The sequence below is a fragment of the Diceros bicornis genome, chromosome 20, assembly GCF_020826845.1.
Source record: "Diceros bicornis minor isolate mBicDic1 chromosome 20, mDicBic1.mat.cur, whole genome shotgun sequence".
Lineage (NCBI taxonomy): Eukaryota > Metazoa > Chordata > Mammalia > Perissodactyla > Rhinocerotidae > Diceros > Diceros bicornis.
In genome coordinates, this window is record NC_080759.1 from 26,663,318 (window position 1) to 26,688,870 (window position 25,553).

General features: G+C 37.0%; 1 protein-coding gene across 4 annotated transcripts in view; it reads right to left on the reverse strand.

Moving 5' to 3' along the window:
• Positions 1 to 1,408: 1,408 nt before the first annotated feature.
• NNT (nicotinamide nucleotide transhydrogenase) overlaps positions 1,409 to 25,553 on the reverse strand; it is an 86,106-nt gene continuing 61,961 nt past the window's right edge. For all 4 annotated transcript variants that reach the window (XM_058564119.1, XM_058564117.1, XM_058564120.1 and 1 more), the window contains exons 19-22: positions 23,405 to 23,486; positions 5,886 to 6,004; positions 4,498 to 4,613; positions 1,409 to 2,954 (exon numbers count right to left, since the gene is read on the reverse strand). In XM_058564119.1, the coding sequence (XP_058420102.1) occupies positions 2,805 to 2,954; positions 4,498 to 4,613; positions 5,886 to 6,004; positions 23,405 to 23,486 (467 nt within the window). In that variant the 3' untranslated portion in view covers positions 1,409 to 2,804. The remainder of the gene's footprint in view (positions 2,955 to 4,497; positions 4,614 to 5,885; positions 6,005 to 23,404; positions 23,487 to 25,553) is intronic.

A 25,553-nucleotide genomic window follows, 5' to 3' on the forward strand; every position in this document is an offset into this window, starting at 1 on the left:
TTACTTAGATGAGTAACTTAAACATAAACTCCCAATTTAAGACAAACAAGAGAAAATAAAAGACGGTTAATAAGGCCTAAAAGACAAATCAACATTAGCATTTCACTGCCTAGGTGTAATCCTTTTTTTTTTTTTTGGTAACAGACTGTAGGGTATAATGAATTTTTTTTTTAAAAATATTTCTAGTTGAATATCAAAAAGATATAGTGAATAATACAAGAATTTATAAGTCCTATCTACCAGTTGTATGACTTAACAAAAAGGAGGAATAATAAAACAGGATGGATAAAAATTATTTTTGATTTTAGACTTCACCCTAATTAATAATCCAAGACCACCAACCTTTTGGAGTATTAATTTAAGAAATTATGTATCCAAAAATCCGTTAAATATCCTAACCAATAAATTAAACGAAAACCAATGAGAGCATGAATTTTCAATTCAGTTAACACAACTGGGTGACAAAGGATTAATAAGTGTCAAAGAATGAGATCATTCTAAATTTTTAAAATATAGAAAAATATTTACTATAAATGATGAAAATAAATTATTATATCCAAGTATAATTATTTTTAGTTTAAATTGAAGGCAGGAATTATCTCAAAAAAAAAAATCCACACTGCTGCTTTCCAGATATAACTACAACTGCTCTGAAAAAAGGAAAAGAGCATGGATAAAGATACTATTTATTTCATCCAATAGAACTTTCATGATATAATTCAGTCTTGAGGTTACCAATGATCTACGATCCATTAACAAATTGCATTTATCACTTAAAGACTAAAAAGAAGTCTTTCCCAGGAAATAATAAGTGTTGGAGAGGATGTAGAGAAAAGGGAACTCTCATAGACTGCTGGCGGGAGTGCAAACTGGTGCAGCCACTATGGAAAACGGTATGGAGATTCCTCAAAAAAATTAAGAATACTACCATCCAGCTATTTCACTGCTGGGTATTTATCCAGAGAACGTGAAAACATGAATGCCTAAAGATATATGCACTCCTATGTTCATTGCAGCATTATTCACGATAGCCAAGACTTGGAAGCAACCTAGGTGCCCATCAAGGGACGAATGGATAAAGAAGATGTGGTATATATACACAATGGAATACTATTCAGCTATAAAAAACCATGAAATCTGCCCATTTGTGACAACACAGACGGACTTTGAGGGTATTATGCTAAGCAAAATAAGTAAGAGGGAGAAAGTCAAATACCATATGATCTCACTTATAAATAGAAGATAAAAACAACAACAAACAAACACACAGACACAGAGATTGGATTGGTGGTTACCAGACGGGAAGAGGCGAGGGAGGAGGGTGAAAGGGGTGATTAGGCACATGTGTATGGTGATAGATTATAATTAGTCTTTGGGTGATGAACATGATGTAATCTACCCAGAAATCGAAATATAATGATGTAAACCCGAAATTTATATAATGTTATAAACCAATGTTACCACAATAAAAAAAAAGAGTCTTTCCTGCTTTAAAACATATGCACACATGTGCACACACACAAACACACACAGATCTTAATCTCAGGCACAGCAAAACAGAAATTGATTACCATTTTTATGTGTTAATAATTGTTTCAGGAAACTTAGTACCAAATTAATTATATAGACAAATATTCCAAATATTCATCACACATTCAACCATAATAGAGCTTTTGGTACAGCAGCAAAGTAACAAAGAAAATCTACACTTTTACTGCAAAAAGATATGATCTTTACTGGTGCTTAAACAAAGAGGTAGCTAAAAAAACATGCCACCATTTCTCTCAAATGTCATCAATTACATAATACATCAAAACACACTCTGATTTGGGGAAAAAACCATTCTTGCAAATAGTTAAGACAGATTAATTTCATTCACTTCATAGTAGCAAGTCTTCCCCAGATGTTAATAACAGGCAGAACTATTCGATTTCAGCCTTCTGTCACCAGAGACAATTGCTACATCACTATGCAAACATGATGAACTCATTTTATTAGTCAAATAGTTGAATTTCATTCAAGTGCACTTAATACAGTACTACACATTATAAATTGATTGAAATTAAAGAGATCTCTGATTGGAAATGGGGTTTAAAAAAATACAACTAATACTGATTTCAAATTATGTGTTTCATTGATGGTCTAATGAAACATACAAAGCAAACGGTTTAATTGTTTCCAGCATCTCTGATGATTATCTAGTCCTTTAACGTATTAAAATAGAAGTGAGAAAATACATCCCTGAAACCTAGAATCGGAAGCACAGTTTGAAAAATTGAAACTGATTTGATATGGTTAATCAGATTATGGTTAAATGGTAAGAGGACAGCTCAGGAGTTGATAAAAGTTTCAAATCAGTCACGTTTGTTGAACAAACATAAATGCAGGTGCCTGTAATGTTTACACTGTGTCATATTTTTCAGATCCATGTGTAATGTGAGTCCTAAAATCCTAAAGACTTAATTTCTTAAAACACTGCTGACTATTGAGGAAGAATAAAAAAAAAAATCCAAATGGATTACATCTAAAATGAGGCTGTTCTTTCTCCTTTTATAAAATACTTTTGGAATTCGTAACACAAAAAATACGGACAGAAAGACATTTAGAATTTTCAATCCTTTTTTAAAATTGAGGGATCACTGCTCTTGAAAAATCTCCCTGTATTTGCTTTGCTTTCTTCAGTCTTCCTTTTCTTCCAAGACCTTTGCTACAGATGTATACCAGCTATATATATTGATACTTCATTTGCCTGTTCCCATAACTGAAGAGGTGGCTTTGTTAGACAAGAGCTTGATCTTTAAAATTTACTTCTGGTAGGATTCTCTAATTTTCGCCTGCAGCGCATCACATGTCTTCTTGGCATCACCTAGAAGCATGGCTGTGTTAGGTTTGTAGAAGATTGGATTGTCCACTGCAGCATAGCCAACACCCAAGGACCTCTTCATAACAATGACCTAAGAACCAAAGATGAAGTGAGAGAGAGTATTTAACTGACCTGGCTAGGACGTGGTAGGCACACCAACACTGCCCTGCCCTAACTTTGAACAAAGCATGTACCACTACTAATTCTTTAGTACAGAGACTTTCAAAATAGACAAGGAGTATTTTTTAAATGTTTGCACTGTGTTAACTTTAATTTTTTAAGTGTGCCCATAACTCTTATATCCATTAGAGAAAGAGTCATGTTAACAATAGTTTATCTCTGAGTGATAAGATTACAAGTGATTTTCTTCTTGATGCCTTTCTCTCTAAAGAGTATACACAACATTTTCTAGTCAGAAAAAGAAGCATCTTTCTCTGAATGGGCTCGAGAGAACAAACTTAGTGCATAAGCTTTTAATATGAATCCTAAGATAAATGTAGTGCAGTGGGAAAATGGTATGACTCATTCCATCACTTTAAAGTATATCAAAAGGTTCTAAGACAAAAGCCCAAAGGACAACCTAGCTTGTCACAAGGACAGAGCTAATAACTAATATTATGCTCCTACAAAGCAAAAGGGAAGAGGTAAGTCCATCTCTAATATTGATGTGTTATAGACATCCATAGGATTATGGATGTTGCTATCCTGTTCAGTATCAAGTCAGTTCTTAATGAAATGAAAAGCCTTTCTATGGTCTTCTAGGACATGTAATCTATCCAAAAATGGAAGCAGTGTAAATTTATTTATGTTTTATATAGCATTAGTACAGTAATATACTCTGCAAACTCTCAAATATTAATGACTGAGGCAATAATTTTTCATATACACATGCACAAGTACACGGCATAGCTACTCACCACAAATACCAAGTTTCAAACTCACATATATATAATAAAGAGAAACAAAATTAATGGCAAATGAACATTATGTCATTAAGATTCTTAAAATGCAGATATGACTTGAGAGTGGTAAAGAGACTTGTCCACTGCCGGGGCAGAGAAAAATTCACAAGACTTTGAGTTCTCTACAATCTAGCAATTAGCTTTTTCAGAAGTAATGTGCGTGAGTAGGGCTGACATCCTTATGCCATGGTATTGTTTGGATTTCTTCTAGACCTCCTCTTCAACACCTTTCTTCTAGACACTCCATAACAACATACAAATTCCCTTTTGAAAAAATTAAATGAAAAAATGTGCTCGTCTTCATATAGGAAGGCGATGATACTGACTCACTGTCCCAGAGGGAAGCCATCTGCTTCACTGGACTCAACCTGGAATCCAGCCAGACTCATTCCAAAAGCTCAAAGCTCTTTTTTCAGCTGTGGTTACAGATTTTGTTAATCCATCCACATAATCTCATCTAGTTCTAATCGTGATCAGGGCACTCACTCAGATTCTCTGGTGACCACAGAACAGACAGAAGCAGGATAGAGAGAGCTGGGCCCTAAATGTACTCTAATTCCTGGGCCTCCTAAAAGACATCGTCATTTCTCATCAAGTGACCAAGGAAAGTTCTGTGTGCATATTTTAAGAGACATTTGATTATCAGAATGAAACACAAGTCTAAAATTTTACCTGCTTTGACTTCCAGACCTCAAGGACTGGCATGCCGGCAATAATAGAGTTGGGGTCTTCTTGAGCTGCTGAATTAACAGTGTCATTAGCTCCAATTACAAGGACCAAATCAGTGTCTACATAATAGAAAAAAAAGAGAGAAAATGTAAAACTCAAAGGGGTCACTTTCACTTCTTTTCAGGCAAATTACAGTGATCTAACTTTATAACAATAACAGAAGTTAATATTTATAGGACACAAATTTGTGCCAGGCACTGTATAAAGAACTTCATCAGAGAGGTTCAGCAGCTTAGCCAATGTCACACAGCTAAAAAGCAGTACATCTTTTAGCAGTACGTCTGCATCTGAACCTGAGCACCCCCACTGGAGCTTGCATTATTATGCTTTCCCTCCCTGCAATGGATCTACCGCACCTGACTTGATAATTCTTTTATTATCCCAAACTGATCTTGCCAGTTACATTATTCTATAAGATTTGCATTCCATTTCAACTTTTGAAATAATCACTTAAGATGCAATTTGATGTCTAAAAGAAAACAGTCTAAGAATCTGTCCTGTATTAAAGCTGTGTCCATAATTCCTGGAACTGGCAGGTTTCACACATAATTTAGCAACAGTGAAATGTGAAAGGAGGCATAAAATTAAAATGGCCTAAATTCCTTCTTTAAGGACTATAATATAAACTACCTTAGAACTTTGCCAAAAATGCCATGTGAATCTAGACATATACACAATTTCATTATTTTTCTCTAACAAACACTATTTTTTAAATTTACAGTGGGTACTTGCCAGAGAGAACTGGTTTAATTTTAACAAACATGATCTTGGACCAAATGTCACTGGCATTCAACATCTACCCAATCACAGCCATAAAGTACAGTGCCTTATCTAGTGAAGTCCTAGTACTTTAAAGAAAACACAAAACTATTTTACTTATCATGAATTGGTACAATTGGAAACCAGTAAAATCTCAGACACTGGCCAAGAATCAGACACTAAATTATCAGTAGAAGTGATTTTATAAATGAGGAAACCGAGGTTGAGTACCTAGCTCAAGGTCACAAGCAAGTGAGGGTGAGGACCTGGACTCCAAAGCCAGGTCTGTTCAGAGTCCCTCTGCAATGCGCTGCACTGCACCGCCTCTCGAGATTTTCACCATCCTTCAGTCTCCTCACAGGAACAAAACTACTCATGCTGCTTACAAATCTGTTGCACCTTATTCAGTACTGTCTTTCATTTATTTAATTTCAACTGTGTACCTACTAGGAGCAGGTTACTCTTTAGCTGACTAGCAGGTCTTCAATGATCTCACAATTTATGTCCTATGACTGGCACTGCTTTATTCACACTAAGAATATTTCAACTTCACCATCGCCCCCATCACTTACCTGGGAAATCATGGTTGATCTCATCCATTTCCAACACAATATCATATGGCACCCCAGCCTCAGCCAGCAGCACATTAAGCTGACCAGGCATCCGGCCTGCAACTGGGTGAATTCCAAACCTAGACACAAAACAAATGAACAGCTGGCCTTATTTGATGGGCCAAAATGTACAGAGACCCCAATATCGCCTCCAAATTTGCACATTTTGTTCTTGGCACCTCTGCTTCTCCTGGTACTATCTGATCTCTACAGGCGGGAATAGAATTTGTCCAGATATATGGTCAATCTAAAAATACTGAAGTTTGAGATTCAATATCTCAGTATATACAAACTATAACTCCTCTCAGAAAAATAAGTAACTTTAGAACCTGACTCTTCCATATATGTTTTAAGTACAATGAACTTCCAACATTAATAAATAATATCACCTTACATTTAATAAGCATTGTGTTTTCTCATGATACTTTCTGATAAATCTTGAATCTTTGAAAACTTAGGTAAGTCAGCCTGGAATTCAACATTTGCCATAAAAAATCAACATTGTTCCATCAAAAGCTGACTCTATATTCAACTTTAACCTCTATGTTCAAAGGTGGAGAAATAAAACACTGTCATGTACCTGAGATAAAGGCCTACAATCTTTAGACAGTGATATGAAGCATTACTCTACATCACAGAAGAAATGTCATAGTAACATGCTGGAGGGTTTAAAAGGCAGAGTAATACACAAATCAGAGCACTACACTTTTGGCAAAGGAAACTGAAGCATCAAGCGATTTCTTTCAATTACAGCCATAATGGGATCTTTGGAGTCATTTAATCCATCCTCTTGCCCACTGTATTGATCTCTGTCTCCTCAGCACTGAGCAGAGTGCCTGGCACACAGGAAGGGCTCAATAAAAAGTGAGTGAGCGGGGGCCGGCCCGGTGGCGCAAGCGGTTAAGTGCGCTCGCTCCACTGCGGCGGCCCGGGGTTCGCTGGTTCGGATCCCGGGCGCGCACCGACGCACTGCTTGGCAAGCCATGCTGTGGCGGCGTCCCATATAAAGTGGAGGAAGATGGGCACAGATGTTAGCCCAGGGCCGTGTTCCTCAGCAAAAAAAAAAAGAGAAGGAGTGGCGGATGTTAGCACAGGGCTGATCTCCTCACACACACACAAAAAAAAAAAAAAAGTGAGTGAGTGAATAAGAGAGTGAATGAATGAATCCAGTGAAGAAATGCATTTTATAATATCTCTTGGCAGGGATCCATCCAACCTCAGCTTGAATACCTTCAGTAACCAGAAACTTCCTCCTTCCTAAGGTCTATTCTATTACTAGACATCCTAATAAATTACATACATATAAAACACACACACACACATATATATAATTATATTAAGCCAAAGAGAACCCTCATCTCATTGCTTTCCAAGGTCTGTAGTTTTGCCATCTGAAGCCATAAGGAGTCTACTCCCTCTCTTACCTGTGGATTCCTTTCAGCTATCCTAGGGTGCTTTCTAAGCAAAACATCCTCAATTCTTTCAACTGTTCAGTGACTGACAGGACTTCCGGACCCACTGCTGTCCTGGTCGCCTGTTCCCACACTGTCAATGCCCAGCTCAAACCTCAGTCCCCCAAAGTGAATACAATATGCCGGATGGGACCTAGATGCACAAGGCACAGCAAGAAAATCACATCCTCAGATCTTTCACCAATGAAGCCCAAGTCTGCATAGCATTTAGAGCCATCACAACACATTGCTGGCTCATATAAAACTTATGGGCATTTAAGATGCCCTGTTACTTTCACAGGAATTGCTATCAAGCCAGGCCTCGCCACTCTTAACACAGGCCCTGTTAGTAACAGATTAAAGAAGCATAGGAAAGAACCCTCCCAAAAAGCAGACCTAAAAAGAGGTATAAAATGGCCATTTATATTGCCCAAATGACTGATAAATGGTTTTCTACATCTTTAAAACTGATAATGAAGAGACTGAATTATTGGGGGGCTTGTAATTGGGGGAAAAAAAAGACATCTAGCAATAAGTATTCTCTTTTATCAAATTCTCCTTTATATAATCTTCCTTCTGGGATTGCTGAATGTTCCTAAAAAACCAATTTATGTTTAAGAAAACAGAAACTCAGGGCTAAAAGGAAACAAAACAGTTATGTCTAGGTGGTTGTACAACAGATGATCATTTTATTTCTCTTCTATTTTTATATTTTCCAAATTTTCTATGAGAATGTAGTTTTTATGGTGGAAAAAATTAACTTCATCTAAAATAAATTAACACTTCATGCTATTATATTGTGATACAATTTACAAATGATTTCTCATATATTATTTCATTCTAGCCCTCATCATCTTCAACAAGCTCCAATAAGAATTAGAATTTAAAGCAGCTGATTCAAATCCAGTACTTAGTTAAATAAACTAGCTTTAGAGTTGCATTCCGAGATCTAAAAAAAAGTGAGTAAGAATACATATAAGAGGCACTGCTAGCATATATTTTGGATAACAGCTAATATTGACTCTTTAAGACATGCTATGTAATTTGCCCAACTTTTTTAGTAAGTAGTAAAGCTGGGATTTAAACTCTGGTCTTTCTGTCTCACGAGTCTGAACTTTTAACTACTATACAATATAGTCAGGATAGTCGAGCATTTAAGAGGTATTTTTCTGGAGCTGGCCCCATGGCTTAGCTGTTAAGTGCACACGCTCCGCTACTGGCAGCGCGGGTTCGGATCCCGGGCGCGCACCGACGCACTGCTTCTCCGGCCATGCTGAGGCCGCGTCCCATATACAGCAACTGGAGGGATGTGCAACTATGACATATAGCTATCTACTGGGGCTTTGGGGAGAAAAAAAAGTAAGAGGATTGGCAATGGATGCTAGCTCAGAGCCGGTCTTCCTCGGCAAAAAAAGAGGAGGATTAGCATGGATGTTAGCTCAGGGCTGATCTTCCTCACCAAAAAAATACAAAAAAGGTATTTTTCAATAGTTCACAGCTCAGGTTAACTAGTTGTGTGATGTTGGGCAAGTTACTTAGTGACTCTCTCTGTCTCAGTTTTCCATAGAGTAGTAACCAGCTGTTATTATAAGCCTACATCACGCTAAGGGCTACATAAAACTCTGTATAAGAGGTTTAAGAAACACCTATTTATCTCTGCTTGAATGGGTGAAATAACGAGTTCCAAGAATCCAATTTACAGTGTTCTCCGAGAAAAACTGAGAGCCCAGAAAGCTTCAAAAATGCTACAAGCTGAGGCCGGCCTGGTGGCACAAGCGGTTAAGTGCGTGCGCTCCGCTGCAGCGGCCCGGGGTTCGCCGGTTCGGATCCCGGCGCGCACTGACACACCTCTTGTCAAGCCATGCTGTAGCGGCGTCCCATATAAAGTGGAGGAAGATGGGCATGGATGTTAGCCCAGGGCCAGTCTTCCTCAGCAAAGAGAGGAGGATTGGCAGATGTTAGCTCAGGGCTGATCTTCCTCACAAAAGAAAAAAAAAAAGCTACATGCCATAAATTAAATTAAATATTTGCATGGACAAACAGACATAGGAGAAAAAAATGTCTCAGTAATCTACAACAATGCAAAACATTTACCAGCACCTCTTAAATGCTGGGGAAGTGGATTCTGGAAAATTACTAGGGGTGGGAGGTAGAAAAAAACCATATAGAATGAACTATTAATAATCTAAGATTCTTTTAAAAGGAATTCATCATTTCCTTCCTCAGTGGGCTATCTGAAATTAAGGGCAGTCATCAGTTTACCTCAGACCATGGTCACCCAACCTCACCATCTCATAAGGTTTTAAGTTCTGCAACTATGAATTCTCCTAACATTTTTGGGAACATAACAGTTTAGTATTTGAGTAAAAATTTTAAAATGTTCTCTAAAAGCAAGATTACTTTTTTTTCTTAACTAGAACTATCTATTCTAATGTCATCATCTCTGCCACAGCAGAGTTTTCAATCACTCCTATAAAAAAAAAGAAATGAGGCAAAATACTGACAACGGATGCTCACACTCTCCGTGTAGTTATATAAGCTATATTCAGCACGACTGCAGCTGTTTTTCAAACTGTCTCAAGGGAAAGCACTCCAAAATGTTACACAGACTCTTTGGTTGAGATATCTACTTTAAAAAGTTAATATTTTTCAGTGGCAATAAGATGAAACATTTGAAAAAAAATCTCTCCAGGCACCAAAGTATAAGTTCATTAAATGGGAGTTACTATTACTAAGCCACGAATCTGAACATAAATATCATTTTAATATTTTAATAGTAATAATATTGCACTTTAAGCATGAATATAAAAAATAGACTTAGAAAGAAAATGCATTGTATTAAAATAACCAAAATATACTCCAAAGCCTGCTGATTCCATGAATGTAGGAAAAGAAAAGACATGACGAATGCAAGTTTCAAAGGTGCTTGATTTTGTGAACCAGCACGAGTCTTCAGTTCAGGACTTTTAACCTTTTCTTCTATGATGGGGATGGCTGAATAATCCCTTAGGTTCATGGGTAAAACAGAAGCAGTAAGAAAAAGATAATAACAGATTCAGAGAAGGTAAAGCTCACCTAAGTGTAATAAACAATTCAAATTTTTAAAAAGAAGACTGAATTGGTGTAATCCTTGCACAAAGCAAAATAAATGCACATAGAGTGACATGGACATGTGGCTTTAAAGGCACACATGACACTCAAGTGTATAAAAATAAGAAAGTAATTTGAACATCAAAATAAATAAGGATAGTAATAGATTGTAACTCACTGGGGAAAATGGGAACTCATGAATCAAGACTGATAAGAGATTCATAAGTCAATAAGTAAATAAATAAGCAAATAAATAAAGGGAACACTCTCTCCTACAGTAGTAGACTATCGACTGATAATGTAGGTTATAAAATCACCATTTTGCAACCATCATAATAAAGATAGGTTCAGATAAAAATCATCAGGAGGCTGGCCCGGTGGTGCAGCGGTTAAGTGCGTGCACTCTGCTGTGGCGGCCCCAGGTTCACCGGTTCGGATCCCGGGCGCATACCGATACACCACTTGTCAAGCCATGCTGTGGCAGCGTCCCATATAAGTGGAGGAAGATGGGCATGGATGTTAGCCCAGGGCCAGTCTTCCTCAGCAAACAGAGGATTGGCAACAGATGTTAGCTCAGGGCCGATCTTCCTCACAAAAAAAAAAAATATATATCATCAGCACATGTTCAATCTAGGGAGTAGAGTTTGATGAGAGGCAGGATGAAGTCAAAGTGGTTTGCCCCTGTCCCCATAGGCTTACCTTAACAGAGAAAGGAAAAAAATTTTAAAGACTTTTGGTGCTTTCTCTGAGAGTTACTTTATTAAAATTGATCAACAATAAGAATGAGTAATTGTTAGAAATAGTAACTATCTGTACACTTCTCAATGGGCATTTGATTAAGTGGACAGGGTCCATTATTTCTCTTTCTCTCCAACTAATAGTTCCTTATAAATTCCAAACAAAATAGATTACCAAGATCAACAAACCAAACCTCAGCCAAGAAGAACTTAAATGGAAACTAATTTATTATGTATTTTAATGCATTGTTTGGTATACACGGATACTGACAGAATATTTTAACTCAATGTTCTTCTAAATATTGTGTGGGAGAACTAAAGGCACAGAGAATGTGCTCCAACAAAGGCAGAGATCCTATAATTAAATTTTTAGGGGCTGCTGCGCATTATTTTTAAATAATGATGGAATAAAATAATTTCCAAAAGAACAGATCTCAACATCAAAAATTTTAGTTTGAAAAGGTCATTTCACTTTACAGAGGTCCTTAGTAATATATCTAATGTATCAAAGTACATTATTAACCAGCTGATTTTCATTCAAGTTAATGCCAATTGTATTTCAACTATGTCCATTTCAAGTCAACTTTCCAAATTAATGCAGAGATGTTTTCCCACATTCACGAAAAGGTACTCCTACTTCTATCACTGACTAGACCCAGTGATAAAACTAAATAACTAGTTCAGGGAGCTGCAGCTTAAAAGAGTCAGAGGGTAGTTGGATAAGGTTCAAGAGAAACACAAAATACCTAATGACTTAGAAAATAACATACTCTAAGTGAAAAAAGATCAACTGGCTGGAAAAAAGGGAAAACTTGATTTTCAAGCTGACCAAATAAAACAAAAGTTGACGAAATAGTCCTCATTTTCATGAAACAGAAGAAAAGAAAATGGTCTTCAAATGCAAAAGAAAGAATCAGAATGAAATTTTTAAAAAAAGACTTTCTGTTAACAATTTAAAACAAAGGCCCCAGTTAGGGAAAGTTTCAGGCTTCTTTTCTGTGGATCAGGGAGAGAGAGGCTCATTAATGTGAGCTGATGTACTACCACCGGTTCTGTGAAAAATGGATTCAAGGATATTTCACACATAAATGCTAAGGAAGGCTGACTGGCAGTGGCCATGATCAAGACAGTTAGGGCAGCTGAGGCAGCCCTTCATTTATCGGAGGAGGGGGAAGATCAAAACCAATGGTCTTGACCACTAGTAAGAGAGGGCAGCAGCTTAGGTGGATCTCAGGATTTCCAGAACAACTACAAGACATTGCTCTACCTCAATCCTATAATACTAATTGCCAGGCTAATTGCCAGGAATTACTCGTTGGTGCTCTTTTGAGATGTTAATAGTAAACTTAGGCACCAAAAATTTCTCCTGATCTCCCAATCCTTCTGATCACCAGCAAGTGTTTCCTGTTTCCCCCTCGTCCCTTCCTCTTCCCAAAACCTGATTGGTGAGACTTAAGAAAGACTAAGAGTCACTGTACTACATGACATTTAAGGTCTGCATTAGTTTCCTATTGCTGCTGTAACAAATTCAATAATTTAAAACAACACAAATTGATTCTCCTACCGTTCTGAAGGTCAGAAGTCCAAAATCAGTTTCCCTGCACTAAAATCAAGGTGTTGGTAGGGCTGCATTTCTTCTTGAGGCTCTAGGGGAAAAGCCATTCCTTGCCTTTTCCAGCTTCTGGAGGCTGCCCCCATCCCTTTCCTTGTGGCTGCATCACTCTGACTTCTGCTTCCACTGTCACATTTCCTTCTCTGACGCTGGCCCTGCTTCCTCTCCCTTATAAGGACCCTAGAGATTACAGGGGCCCACCCAAATAGTCCAGGATGATCTCCCCACCTCAAAATCCTCACCTTAAGGCTACAAAGTCCCTTTCACCATGTAAGGTAAAATAATCACAGGTTTGGGGGAATAGAAGGTGAACATCTTCAGAGGCCAATATTTGGCCTACCACAAACTCCCTTTCCGGTCTTAAAATTCCATAAACTAAGGCTTCTATTTTAACTGAATAAACCAATATACATTTTGTTATTTACTTTTAGATTTCAACTTTGTATCCCTCCTTGATTCCAGTAATTTTTTTTAATTTTAATTCATTTATTTGTTTTTCATACCGCCTTTGCTTATCTTTAAATTAATCCATCTGGCTATCATCTTTATGCTTTAACTGAGGTGTCTTGGACCAAATTAGCAATCAAAGACCTCTAAATGTATTCATTATTACTGTAATATTTGATTAGCTACAGACTGCATAAAGACAATGTTTCCACTGAGCTAGTCAGGAAGGGTAAATAATCACAAAGCTAACCAACATGTTATGCTGACTATCCCAAAGGACAGATCACTTCATATCTGTTTGCATAATAACTTATTATACTAAACTTTAAGACTCTAAGGTTAGAGAAAAACACATGCAAGGCTATTATAAGAGAATGCCAATGTTTTGAGAGAAATAACAGAACACACTAAATTTGTAGAAATATATGTGTGCGTGTCGATGAGTCAATGTGAGTTTACAACAATTCTGGCCCATGGAACTGGCTAATCTTCAAAGAATGTATTACAGTTAATTATATCAGACATTGGTTGGCCATGACCGGCAATTTCCAGGAACTGATGGCCAAAGCTCATCAATGTTCCATCATCACGTGAAGAATATCCAGAATTCCAAAATGCAAAGCCTACCAGTCTTTTAGTTCCCCCCTTTGAGCCATGGAAATGGCTTTGTTATTGTACACCTTAACAAAATAGATCAGCTGTCCCTGCCTACAACAAGATGCAACAGAAGGGAAATAACTACTGAAATGAGATCACAGAAAGATCTCCCATGCCCCCAGAACTCTTTCTTTATGCACCTCTTCCCTATGATGCACCACATCGTAATAACTGGTTGACATGACTGCATTCTCCAAATTGGGAGCAACTTGAGTACAGGAACCAGTTCTTATTCATCAGCGCCCACGGTACCTGGCACTCTATTACAGAGACTCAAATAAACAGAGGGAAGGGGGGCCAGCCTGGTGGCGTAGTGGTTAAGTTTGCGTGTTCTGCTTCAGCAGCCTTGGGTTCACAGGTTCGGATTCTGGGTGCGGACCTATACATCGCTCATCAAGCCATGCTGTGGTGGCGTCCCACGTACAAAATAGAGGAAGATGGGCACAGATGTTAGCTCAGCGACAATCTTCCTCAAGCAAAAAGAGGAAGATTGGCAACAGATGTTAGCTCAGGGCCAATCCTCCTCACCAAAATAAACAAATTAATTAATTAGCTAATTAATTTTTAAAAACCACAAAAAACAGAGGGAAGGAGGGATGGTGGGGAAGGAAAGGCTTTTAAGTAACACAGTATGCCCATAAGGTACACTGACTCATAAACCTTCTATGTCTCTTTTTAGAGAAAGAATTTAGGGAAGTACGAAAGAGCAGCAGTTAAAAGCTCTCGAGTGCCACTGCCTAGGTTCAAAACATTTGGGATTTTACTTCTGTGTCTCACTTTCCTCGTGTGTACAATGGAATTGACAATAAAACCTCTTCAGAGGATTATTATGAGATTTAAGTGAGATAATTCATGTAAAGAGCTTTTTATATGAGAGATTTTAGACCAATGCCTGGCGCACATACGCCTTTAATAAAAGTAACCTGCAATTATAATATTCTATTCAAATATATTTTTGTAATATAAATGCTCATCTGTATTTTTCAAATAAATGCACGTTTTTAATGATCATTTATATAAAAAGAAACACATTTTTACGTTAAAACAAATGTTGGTTTGATGTCAATATTTTCTGAGTTGGTTTTCTAATTTTTAACTTAACATCCCAGTATATATCAATACAGTCCAACAAAAGCCAGAAATTCTTTGTACTCGCAACCCATCAAAAGACTAGAGAAATTATACAGTCAACATAGAGTGAGGCCAATAATTGTGAACACTGGACTCACTGGGAACTTGGTCATTAACATTCAAATATACATTTACTTTGGTAGAGTCAAATTTCAAAAGGCCACATTTAACCCTTCCACAGACACTATCAGGCAAAAAACTATTGTTTCCTCAACTGACAGATACAGGAAATGTCATCATCAAATCAGAGTAATCTCTTCAATTATCTTGAAACAAGAAAAATTTCAACACTTTTGCTATTTTCCTCTCTCAGATATGAAGATGATAAAGTCTTCCATGGAACATTATATAATAAAAGCTAAGGCCTCAGTCACCAATTAAAAATAGACCCAGGCACAGTTCAAAAAAGTAGAATAATCTACACAAATGAAATAACCTGATATTCATAGCCTTTTAAATTAACCAAGAAAGAATAAAAAACAAATAAAAGTATATACAAGGGCTATTTCTGAATACCACATGAACTGGGTAAAATTTGGTAAAGGAGCAATTCAAAAAACACCATATTTTTTGAAGCCTCTTTTATAATACATGATGATATAAATCCCATTCTTACACTTTATCAAAACTTCACATTAGATTTCAGACACCACATGTTCTAAAGCGGACACAACAATGTGAATTCCCATGACCACGGGCCACGGAGACAATATGTCCTGACCAGGGTGCATTACAGCAGTTGTTCTTGGACATGTGGGACTATTAAAGAGTATAAAACATTCACCACAGGGATCTTACCACAATTGTGCAAATAAACTACATTTTCCTTCTTGCATTATGGAAATATCCAGATTTAGTTCAGCAATAAAACATGAAGAAGAGCCAAGTATCCCAACTCAACAATGAGATAAAGAAACTACGGGGACAACTGGTCCCCGTTCTAAAGTAGAGTGTTTTCTCCATTTTGCAGCCTCTTGCTATTATAAATAGTGAAAAGGCTCTCCAGATTAAAAAAGAAAAAATTTCTTTACAACCTTCAACTATTTTGTCACATGTTTTGGAAGTCACTGTGCAAAATGTATTTTCATACTCAAGATGTTCAAAGGGTTAATTTCCTTTCTTTTACTGTGTTTTATATTTTTTTCTTTTTTATTATTATTTTTTTATTGCAATAACATTGGTTTATAACATTATATAAATTTCAAGTGTACATCATTATATTCCAATTTCTGTATAGGTTACATCATGTTCACCACCCAAAGACTAATTACAATCAATCACCATTGTGTTTTATATTTTTAAATCAAGCTTCATACACAATGATATACATTGATAGCATTTTGGAATTCTGCCTTCCCAACACCATCATCCCACTAAATATGTTATTCTAAGCTCTTAGGAGGTTGACAAATTAACTAGAAAAAAGACACACCAAAGGGAAAATAAAAAGAGCGTTCATCTGTTAAAAGCCTACTTATTCTTCCTGTTTTTAACCATAAATATTTATAAATCAACAAAATCTTAAGAGTTCTAACAGACCCTAGAGAATCTCCAATCTAACTGCTTCCTAAGGCAGGAATCTCTTATTTAGAATTACACCAACTATGTGTACACAGTGTTCTGTCACAAAGCAGGCTGGGAGTTTGACTGTCCATGCAATAGAGAGTCCCTCGTACGGACTAAACCTTAAGGACCCTTGTATTTTATGTTTGCAGGTGGCAATGCTACATTCTGAGAATAGTCCGTGGAGGTAATAAAAGATGTATTCCTATATTCAACATCTTTTCTTAATTTAATTGTGCATTTCACCTGTGAAAAATATGAGGGGATAACTGAAAAAGCAGGTTTCTTTGGTTTATCACATTCTGATCAGAACTTCTGATTGACAGCTTCAGGTCACTTATTAAAAGGACAAGGAAGAGTTATTTTTTTTAAAGAAGTAACTTTAGTAAATGCAGTTTGGAATAAAACCTAATAAAACAAGAAGTAAGCAGGATAAAGGTTACACAAATTATCCTTGCTCATGAAAAGGCTGACACCAGCTGGGTGGAGGTAGCCTATCCATCCGAAGAGAAACACATAATGAAATGGGAAAAAAATCTTCCTGACAAGGCAGTTGCTGTCCACAAAACCTGATGAATGAGAAAGGTTGTGGAATCAACTTTCTGGCGAGGCTTCTTGGGCAAAAGGAAAGACACCCAGCTTTCTAAAACTATGAAAGTCCTTCTTAGAAGCAGTGGTTCAAACTCACTCATACAATTCCAAAAAATTTTTTCTAAATGTTCATTTAATTTCCTAGAACTTTCCAATAGCCAGAATTAGAGAACATTATGTACCTTTCTTTCTTTTTTTGAAGGCAAATAAGGGCTGAACTGCCACTCCAACCTGAAATCTAGTGTTCATCCATGGCCTTCCCATCTTCAGCAAAAAAATTATGAACATTAAAGAGCTTATGAAAATGTCTCAGGAGCACAATGTTTCTAATACAGAATAAAAGAACCTGTTCTATGACTGTGAATGAGGAAATATTTGACAGAAGGCTACAGTCACATCTTCCATCTGTACATGTGGCCTGTGACAATGAGGCCACCCAAAGAATGAGAAGTCATCTAAAGAGGATCAAATCAGATAATCTAGTGCAAACATCAATGCAGTCCTCTGCAGAAGCACATCACACACTACCTTTTCCACTCTGAAGAGATTATTATGGATTGTGCCCAAATCTGGCTTTTCCATCATTGAACCAAATCCAGCTACCAAGCCAAGAATAGAAACTGTATGACTACTGACACAGTTTTTATTTCAAAATAACCGACAAGACTATGAAGAATAACATCAGAGGAAAAACTAAAATTCTATTTGCCACTAATGTTCTAGAATATTATATTCTGACATATTGCAGAGATTTAGTAAAAATTATACATAATTTCATCTTTCTATCTGAATAACTTTAAAGATATTGTTGAATAGCTCTCGGAATGCAATGGATAGTAACCACCATAAAATGAAAATTATAAACAAGATACTGAAGAACTTAAATATGAAATGAGAAGAGGGTTTTTATTTATTTATATTCTGCCATGTTTACATGAACCTCATTGAAGAAAATTAGCCTAAAGAGTTTATTATGACTAATAGTAGAAGCCAAAAATCACCCTGATGGTCTGAGGCACTGGTTTCATCAACAGTGAGAGTTTCTCCCTTAGAACACTGGATGAGTCCTAAAATGGTATGGCTGGAAGAGGCTTTACAAAGCACCTAAATCACAGGCTTTTAACACAGTCTTCAGTTCTTTCCACCACACCCATATGCTGTGGACAGTATAAAGCCAAAGGTAGTCTGGTCAACAGTCAGAATCTGGGAGGAAGACAGCCACTTTCCAGGAGCACCAGACAGATGTCCAGGTGTGTTTCCAGGTGTCCAACAGACACCTTTGATCTAAGGGGTCACCAGCAATTCTACACAATAGGTTGAACATAGATGTGAGTGACTGCACATACTTTCTTTGGTTTTCCTCTCTTCCACCAAAAGTTTCACTCATTTACCAATTACACAAATAACTCCCATCACATCCACCCTCCTGTCACCATGCTTTTTAAGAAGGCAGGTGCATCCGAAGTGCAAAGAAACATACCATATTCGTTCAGAAAACCAGAAGCACTGGCTATTCATCACCAGATAGTGCCAGCTGTAACTGTGAAACTCTGATATAATAACCTATGCTATAGCTGTTATTCCTCATTTCAACTAGCATCTGAATTGGAGACACATTGGGGTTATAAGCGTCTCCAATTCACAATACCTTGAAGTCTGCTGACTACCCTCCCAGTGAATGTAAATTCCACAGGGTCAGGAATTTTCATCTGCTGTATTCATTGATGTGTTCTCAGGACCTAGAACAGTGCCTGGCACAAAGTACTAGATAATTATTTGATCATTGACATGAATAGTCAGGTGTAAAAAGAAAGTATTGCAAAGATGGCATGAAATTGCTAAATAATGTCTACTTCTTTACTCAAATACTATACTGGATCTTTTATCTGGCCTGATTTCTATTCTCTTCAGAAGCATATACCTTTATTACTTTACAAATTTGCATGTCCTAGCTCTTCCTGTACCTGAAAGCATAACAAATCCAAGAAGGCTGAACTCTATTTTAATTACATTTAATCCACGAAAAACAGGAAAATCCAGTTAGATCGACAAAATATTTCATCTTCAAGTACCTTCAAAGAATGGATTTCCTAGCAAAAATAACATATTTAAACCTAAAGCCATGTCACACGAGACTGTAAAACACTTATTAAACTGCAAATATCATTGGCAGCTAGATGTGTTTAAACAGAGGATAAAACACATTTAAATATTTTTTTAAACTTGCAAAAAATTTCACGTTATGAGTAGTATAAAAAGTTTAAAATGTCCCCTGGATAGTTAACTTCTCCTCTCCTTTGCATTTCTACTCTACTTCTACTATATTTTTCTTAGCATACTATCCCATTAAATGGAATTCATTCATTGATTCATTTGTTTACAGACTTGTTTTCTCTATAATCATAAACTTTTGAAGTGGGAACTGGACTTATGCATCCTTGTATTCTAAGTACCTAGTAATAAAATTCTATCAATAAATTATTAATAGAAAGATATTGTTGAACATTAACATGAAAGCAATATATAACATTAGTTAGTCAATCAAAGAAGTTGAAGGGTGGTTTCATAAATTCAAAAGACTTCATGATAATCCAAGCAATAATGGTTTATAAAAAGAAAATCAAGGGGCCAGCCCCGTGGCATAGCGGTTAAGTGCACGCGCTCTGCTGCTGGCAGCCCAGGTTCGGATCCCGGGCGCACACGGATGCACCCGCTTGTCAGGCCATGCTGTGGCGGTGTCCCACATAAAGTAGAGGAAGACAGGCACAGATGTTATTCCAGGGCCAGTTTTCCTCAGCAAAAAGAGGAGGATTGGCATGGATGTTAGCTCAGGGCTGATCTTCCTCACACACAAAAAAAAAGAAAATCAAGCAAAAAGAAAAAATTACACCTCTTTGGAAGAATTATTCATTGGGAACACTATCTCTGCTGTATAATGAAAAGCCTATCATATCAATCCAAAAATTGGGAAATAAAGATAAAAAAATGTCTGCACTCTCGTATCATAAGATTTTTGTAATAAAATGCTTTTAGAGATCAAGCATAAATTAGGTAAGCTACAAAGGCGTTCTGGGCAACTGGGAAGCAACAATCCCAGTCACTACAGAAAATCTAAGTCAGTGAACTTTCATGACATTCTGATATGAGCTCTTGTCATGAAATGTCATGTGCTTCATTATATCATCTCAGCTCTCTGTGAGCATGTTATGACTATGGCCAAAGTAAAGGAAAATAGGACTGTCTCTAAATCAATCATGGGCCATGAAGCCAGACAGACTGTATGACAGATGCAATTTTTCTTGGCACCACTTGGGCATAACTAATTGATGACAATCGTATGTTCACACTGGCACATGTCCACAGGAGATGTGTGTGAGTATGTCACCACATCTGGATGTTAGGCATGCTGAGGTCCTGAGGCACAAAGATCTACTAAAACCAGAGGCCCAGCAGCTGTGCTCAATGAACACTGTGGGAGCTCCACGGAGTGATGAAAGGACTCAATTACCGTGAACTGTAAATACAGATTTATTTCATTATAATACGAGGTAACCGCTGCAGCCATCTCTTGCTCAGATATTTGTGTCTCAAAAATTAAAAAAAAGGTAGCATCATGTATATACATATTCCTAACTTCATAAAGAAAATCTGCATTTCTCCTATGAAAAAATGATGACACATAAAGCAAAATCAACAGTTTCTATGATTCCCTTTAAATTAAAAAAAAAAATTCCCCACAGAGAAGCTAGAAAGGAAAAGTATGATAATCTATTGTCATCACGCTAGCAGGAATAGTTCTCTTTCATTTAATGCAAACGTGAGATTTACATAACTTGTTTCAAAGTCCATGTTGAAACAAGTTATGTAAATTCAACATACTATAGTAAAAAGAAAACTGTAACATATTAATATATAATTTCATCTTTAATATGAAATAATCAATTTAAATGGCTAACTTTTCCTAACTCACAAATAGAGAAATCAGACTGAACAATTTTATTCTGATCCTACATAATAAATTAGTAATAAATTTATTATTAATAAATTATTTGAAGAAACTATGATAATCACGTGAAACAATGAAAAGCTCTCTCATGAATAGCCTGATGTTTTAGTCACAAAATTACTTCAATAAAAAATTGTAACCAAGAAACTATTCATATATGTTTAATTAAACATCTCCCATAAATCTTCAGTCAAATAATTACTTTTCACCTGTACTGACAGAAATCATTCTAAAACAACAGTTTATATTATGACCTTATGAATAAAATTCAAATTTTAATCAGGTCAGAAACTAAAATTCCATTTGTCTTATTCTTTTTCTTTTCAGATCATTTTTTCCCATCCCTCCTCTTCCATTCCTTTCACATCCTGCCTTCCATCAAGCTGCCCAACAGTTTTATGATGCTCTCCAACTTTGCAGCCACCTACCTAACACTGGACTGATTTTCCAAGATGTCTGGTTAACCTAGGCTGATCAACAGGTAATAAGAAAGGTATGTCAAATTAATCATTCCCTTCCCTAAGGAGAACTGAGACATGAAAGTCATCTTTCTCAATTTTATTATGATTGCCACTCATCTCTTAAACATTTATGTGGTGATAGAAGGCATTACTAATACATTAGACTTTTTCACATGTGGATTGAATAAAGAAAAACAATTTCTTTTTAGGAAAATCATAAAAGGTTCTTTAAAACATCCTTTCCACTTGTAGGTCTGCAAATGCTTTATGTAGCAAGACTACACCTAAAAGGGAAGCACAGTTTAATATCCTCCATGAAAATAGGAGTAAGTTAGTAAAATGAGACTTCTTATGTGAAAATTTAAAATTTTAAAATCAATGACTTTTCTCATCTTCTATCTTCAATTCCTCTAAGATTACATATAATAAGGTGGAAACCATCGACATCACAGAAATGCTGGTGCTACCACAAAACAGTATTTTGACTCTATGCCTTTGAAAACCACAGACCAACCATAGATGGCAGGAAGGCAGAGAGTGGGGGAAAGAGTGAGAGAAGGAAGGAAGGGTGGAAAGAAAGGAAGAAATTAAACGCAGCTGACACTAAAACCTTTTAGATAACCCTCTGATTTCATCATCCAAGTCTCCTTTACCATTATTCATAGCTGGGACATTCAAGATGAAGATGAGGATTCTGCATCCAGTCTGGCATAGATACTCTGACTAGTTCTGGGCACACTGTTTGGCTTATTTTCTTATCATCTGCCCCCAGACAAAAGTGTAAGATCGACATCTAAAAGGAATTTTTATTAATAGACATTAATAGTTTTGTCAACATATATTACCATCCTGGTGAACAAACTAATTTTACTTAATAATGGATTTATCTTATCCCTCTGACTTATGGTCCCATGTCAATGGAACTGCTGGTGAACTAGCTTCCCCACCGAACAGACAGCAGTTCTCCTCCCAGAATAACTCCAGACAGTCCTGCACTGACTCCTAACGGCAGAGTTTCAGAAAAGGAATCCCAAAGGTATGCAGGACAGATGCAAAGTACTGCAAGGATTCATCACCCACTGGCCCCATTTTTACATCCCTCAAACCCTTCATGCAAGGTCATGCGGAATAATCTAGAAATACGGAGCCCTCAACTTTGCCATTCTGCTTAATATCCTCCCAAGAGCAGACTCCAGTGCCCACATGGCAAGTGGCAGGAATAGCTGCTGCTCTAATTCATATTTCAGAAAGTGTATGGCTTTAGAAAAAGAAAACTTTCAGCGGTCTTTTCCACCCTGAGAGTGTGAGAGCTAAATCAGTCACATATTAAGTAGCCCACAGGTTCACCTCTGGTGTCCCTCGTTGGAGATGTTTTTCTTCAGTGTGAACAAAAGAAACCAAAAAGACACAACTTGATGTGGTTCAAATGCTTTGCTTGACCTCCTTCCCCAAATCAAACCACAGAGAAACAGGACTTATGTTTTTTCCCCATTAATAAATATCCTGGAATTTAGTACAATACAATTTCCCTTTCTAAAATGAGCCTATATTTAGGTTTGATGCTATTAGACAGAGACAGCAAAAAATAGGTAGTAAGACCAAGGCTAGAATAGGGTTTTAGACAACTTAGTTTCTTTACCTGATATTACATTTGTAAAACTCCACATTAAGAAACAGTCGCCTATTCTCCTTTTCTCTTACACATACACTGCCAGCCTCACGGCAAGCACTTACCTGACTTTTTTGCCCTGTTCCGAGAGCATCTTTACCAAATCAGCGATGGGGTACTGAGCTTTGGCTGCACAGAGACCATAGCCTACAAGGAGCATTAAGAACACAGAAGAATGTCGTTTTTATTTCAAAACTTTATGAACTACACTTTCTTTCTTTGACTGAAGCATATTTTTATGCCAAAAAAAGGCAATCAGTTAATAGGACTAGAAACGAAAGCAAACTTATGGACTTTTTAAAATCTTGGCCTAAATTTCAAATTCAAAATCTAATGGTCCCTCCTCAACCTTCTGCAGTATCTGATACTGCAGGGCGCCCCCTCCCCACACACCACACCACACACACACTTGTGTACGCTCACACTCTCTCTCTCTGTCTTTCACATAAATGTTTTCAAACTGTCTTCATACTTGGCTTTGGTAACAGTGCAGTCCCCTGGTTCCCTCCTAACTTTGTTACTATTCCTCCTCGATTTCCTTGAATAGATCTTCTCCTTCTCCTCTCCCCCTGGGCTTTAACTTTGCCCCTCACACTCTCCTTGGAAAATCTCAGCCCATCCCATGGCTTCAGCAACCATCTGATGACTCCCAATCTGTCTCCAGGCTGGGCCTGTCATTTGAGCCCCAGTACTGCATTGACCACTGTCCCATCTTCACCTCAAACTTAAAGTCTCCAAAAAAAGAATTTAAAATTTTCCCCCTTTGCCAAAAAAATACAAAAGCACTCTGATGTTTTTGATGTTATTATAGGTATGACCAAAGACTTCAGTCATCTTCCCTCTCCTTTAACCCCGACATTCTGTCCATTCTCCCTGTACAATAATCTCACATTTGCCCCCACTTTTCTACCCCCATTTTTCCAAATAGGAAAATTTGGGGGGTAGAAATTTTCCATTTTCCAAGTCTCAATAGCTCAAGCTATTCCCTCTGCCTTCCCCCATCCTCAACACCATCCATCCCCTAAGGCCCAAAACAAATCCTCACTTCCTAACAATCCTTATTAGGTTCCCCATGGTAGAAAAATTATCTACACAGTCCAATTTAGCCCTTATCATAATCCACCTTGCATTATTTGTGGATTTGACGACAGGGAAAATGCCTAAAGGGAAAAGAGTGTGTCCTTTACATCTGTGCACCTTTACACTCTAGCACAGTGTTTCTCAACAGGTAACACCAATGCCACTTAGGCTGGGACAATTCATTATGTAGGAACGTCCCAGGCATTACAGCATATTTAGTTTATCTGCTCCCATACACTAGCTGACAGTAGCAGCCCCATCTTTGAGACAACCAAAAACCCAAACCCACGTGTTTCAAATGCCTCTAGAAAATGATATTGCCCTCAGTTGAGAAGGCCTGCACGTGAACGTTCAAGTCTGCTAATGTTTGTTATTTACATCTTAGTATCTAACCAACCAGCAAACTATCCAAAATCTAATCAATAGATTTTCTTTATAAAAAATTCCTATGATAGAGTTAAAATCTTAATCTGAAACCAATGTATTGCATGTAATACCACAGCATTCTGTGATAAGAGTAAAGAAGAACTGAGCTAAACCTCAGAAAATTATGAAATTGAGGCCTGGAGAGATTAAATGACTTGGTCAATATCATGCTGATCATTAGAGGTAAAATTAAAAACAAAAGTGAGGTGTTGTCACTTCCAGACCAAGCGCTTTCTACTAGGCCACATTACCTCATCTTGTTGTAAACCACAGGATTCTCAATGATTATTTAAATATTTACTTTTTAAAAGAAAGAGATTAACATTTACTGAGCGAGTCTAACAAATGAGCTAGACACTTTAATATACTACAACTAATTTAATCCTGACAATAGGCTCCAAATTTATCAATGAGAAAAAAAATAACCAAGACTCAAATATGATTTAAACATTTGTACTGAATCACAGAAAGACATAGCTAGAAACCACTACATCAATTTATAGAATCTCTACATGATCCCCAAAATATTAACCTAAGCCAAGAATTCTCAATATTTTTCACTTAGTAATCATAGGGATGCCTGTAAGTTTCCATTATGTTTTCAAAAATGAAGAAATTCCAATTCAATTTTTTCCCATTATAAGAAATTGTTTTAATGTAATCAGTTACCACAGCTATTACAGGTTGGTTGTTTGCCTTTTGTTTTTG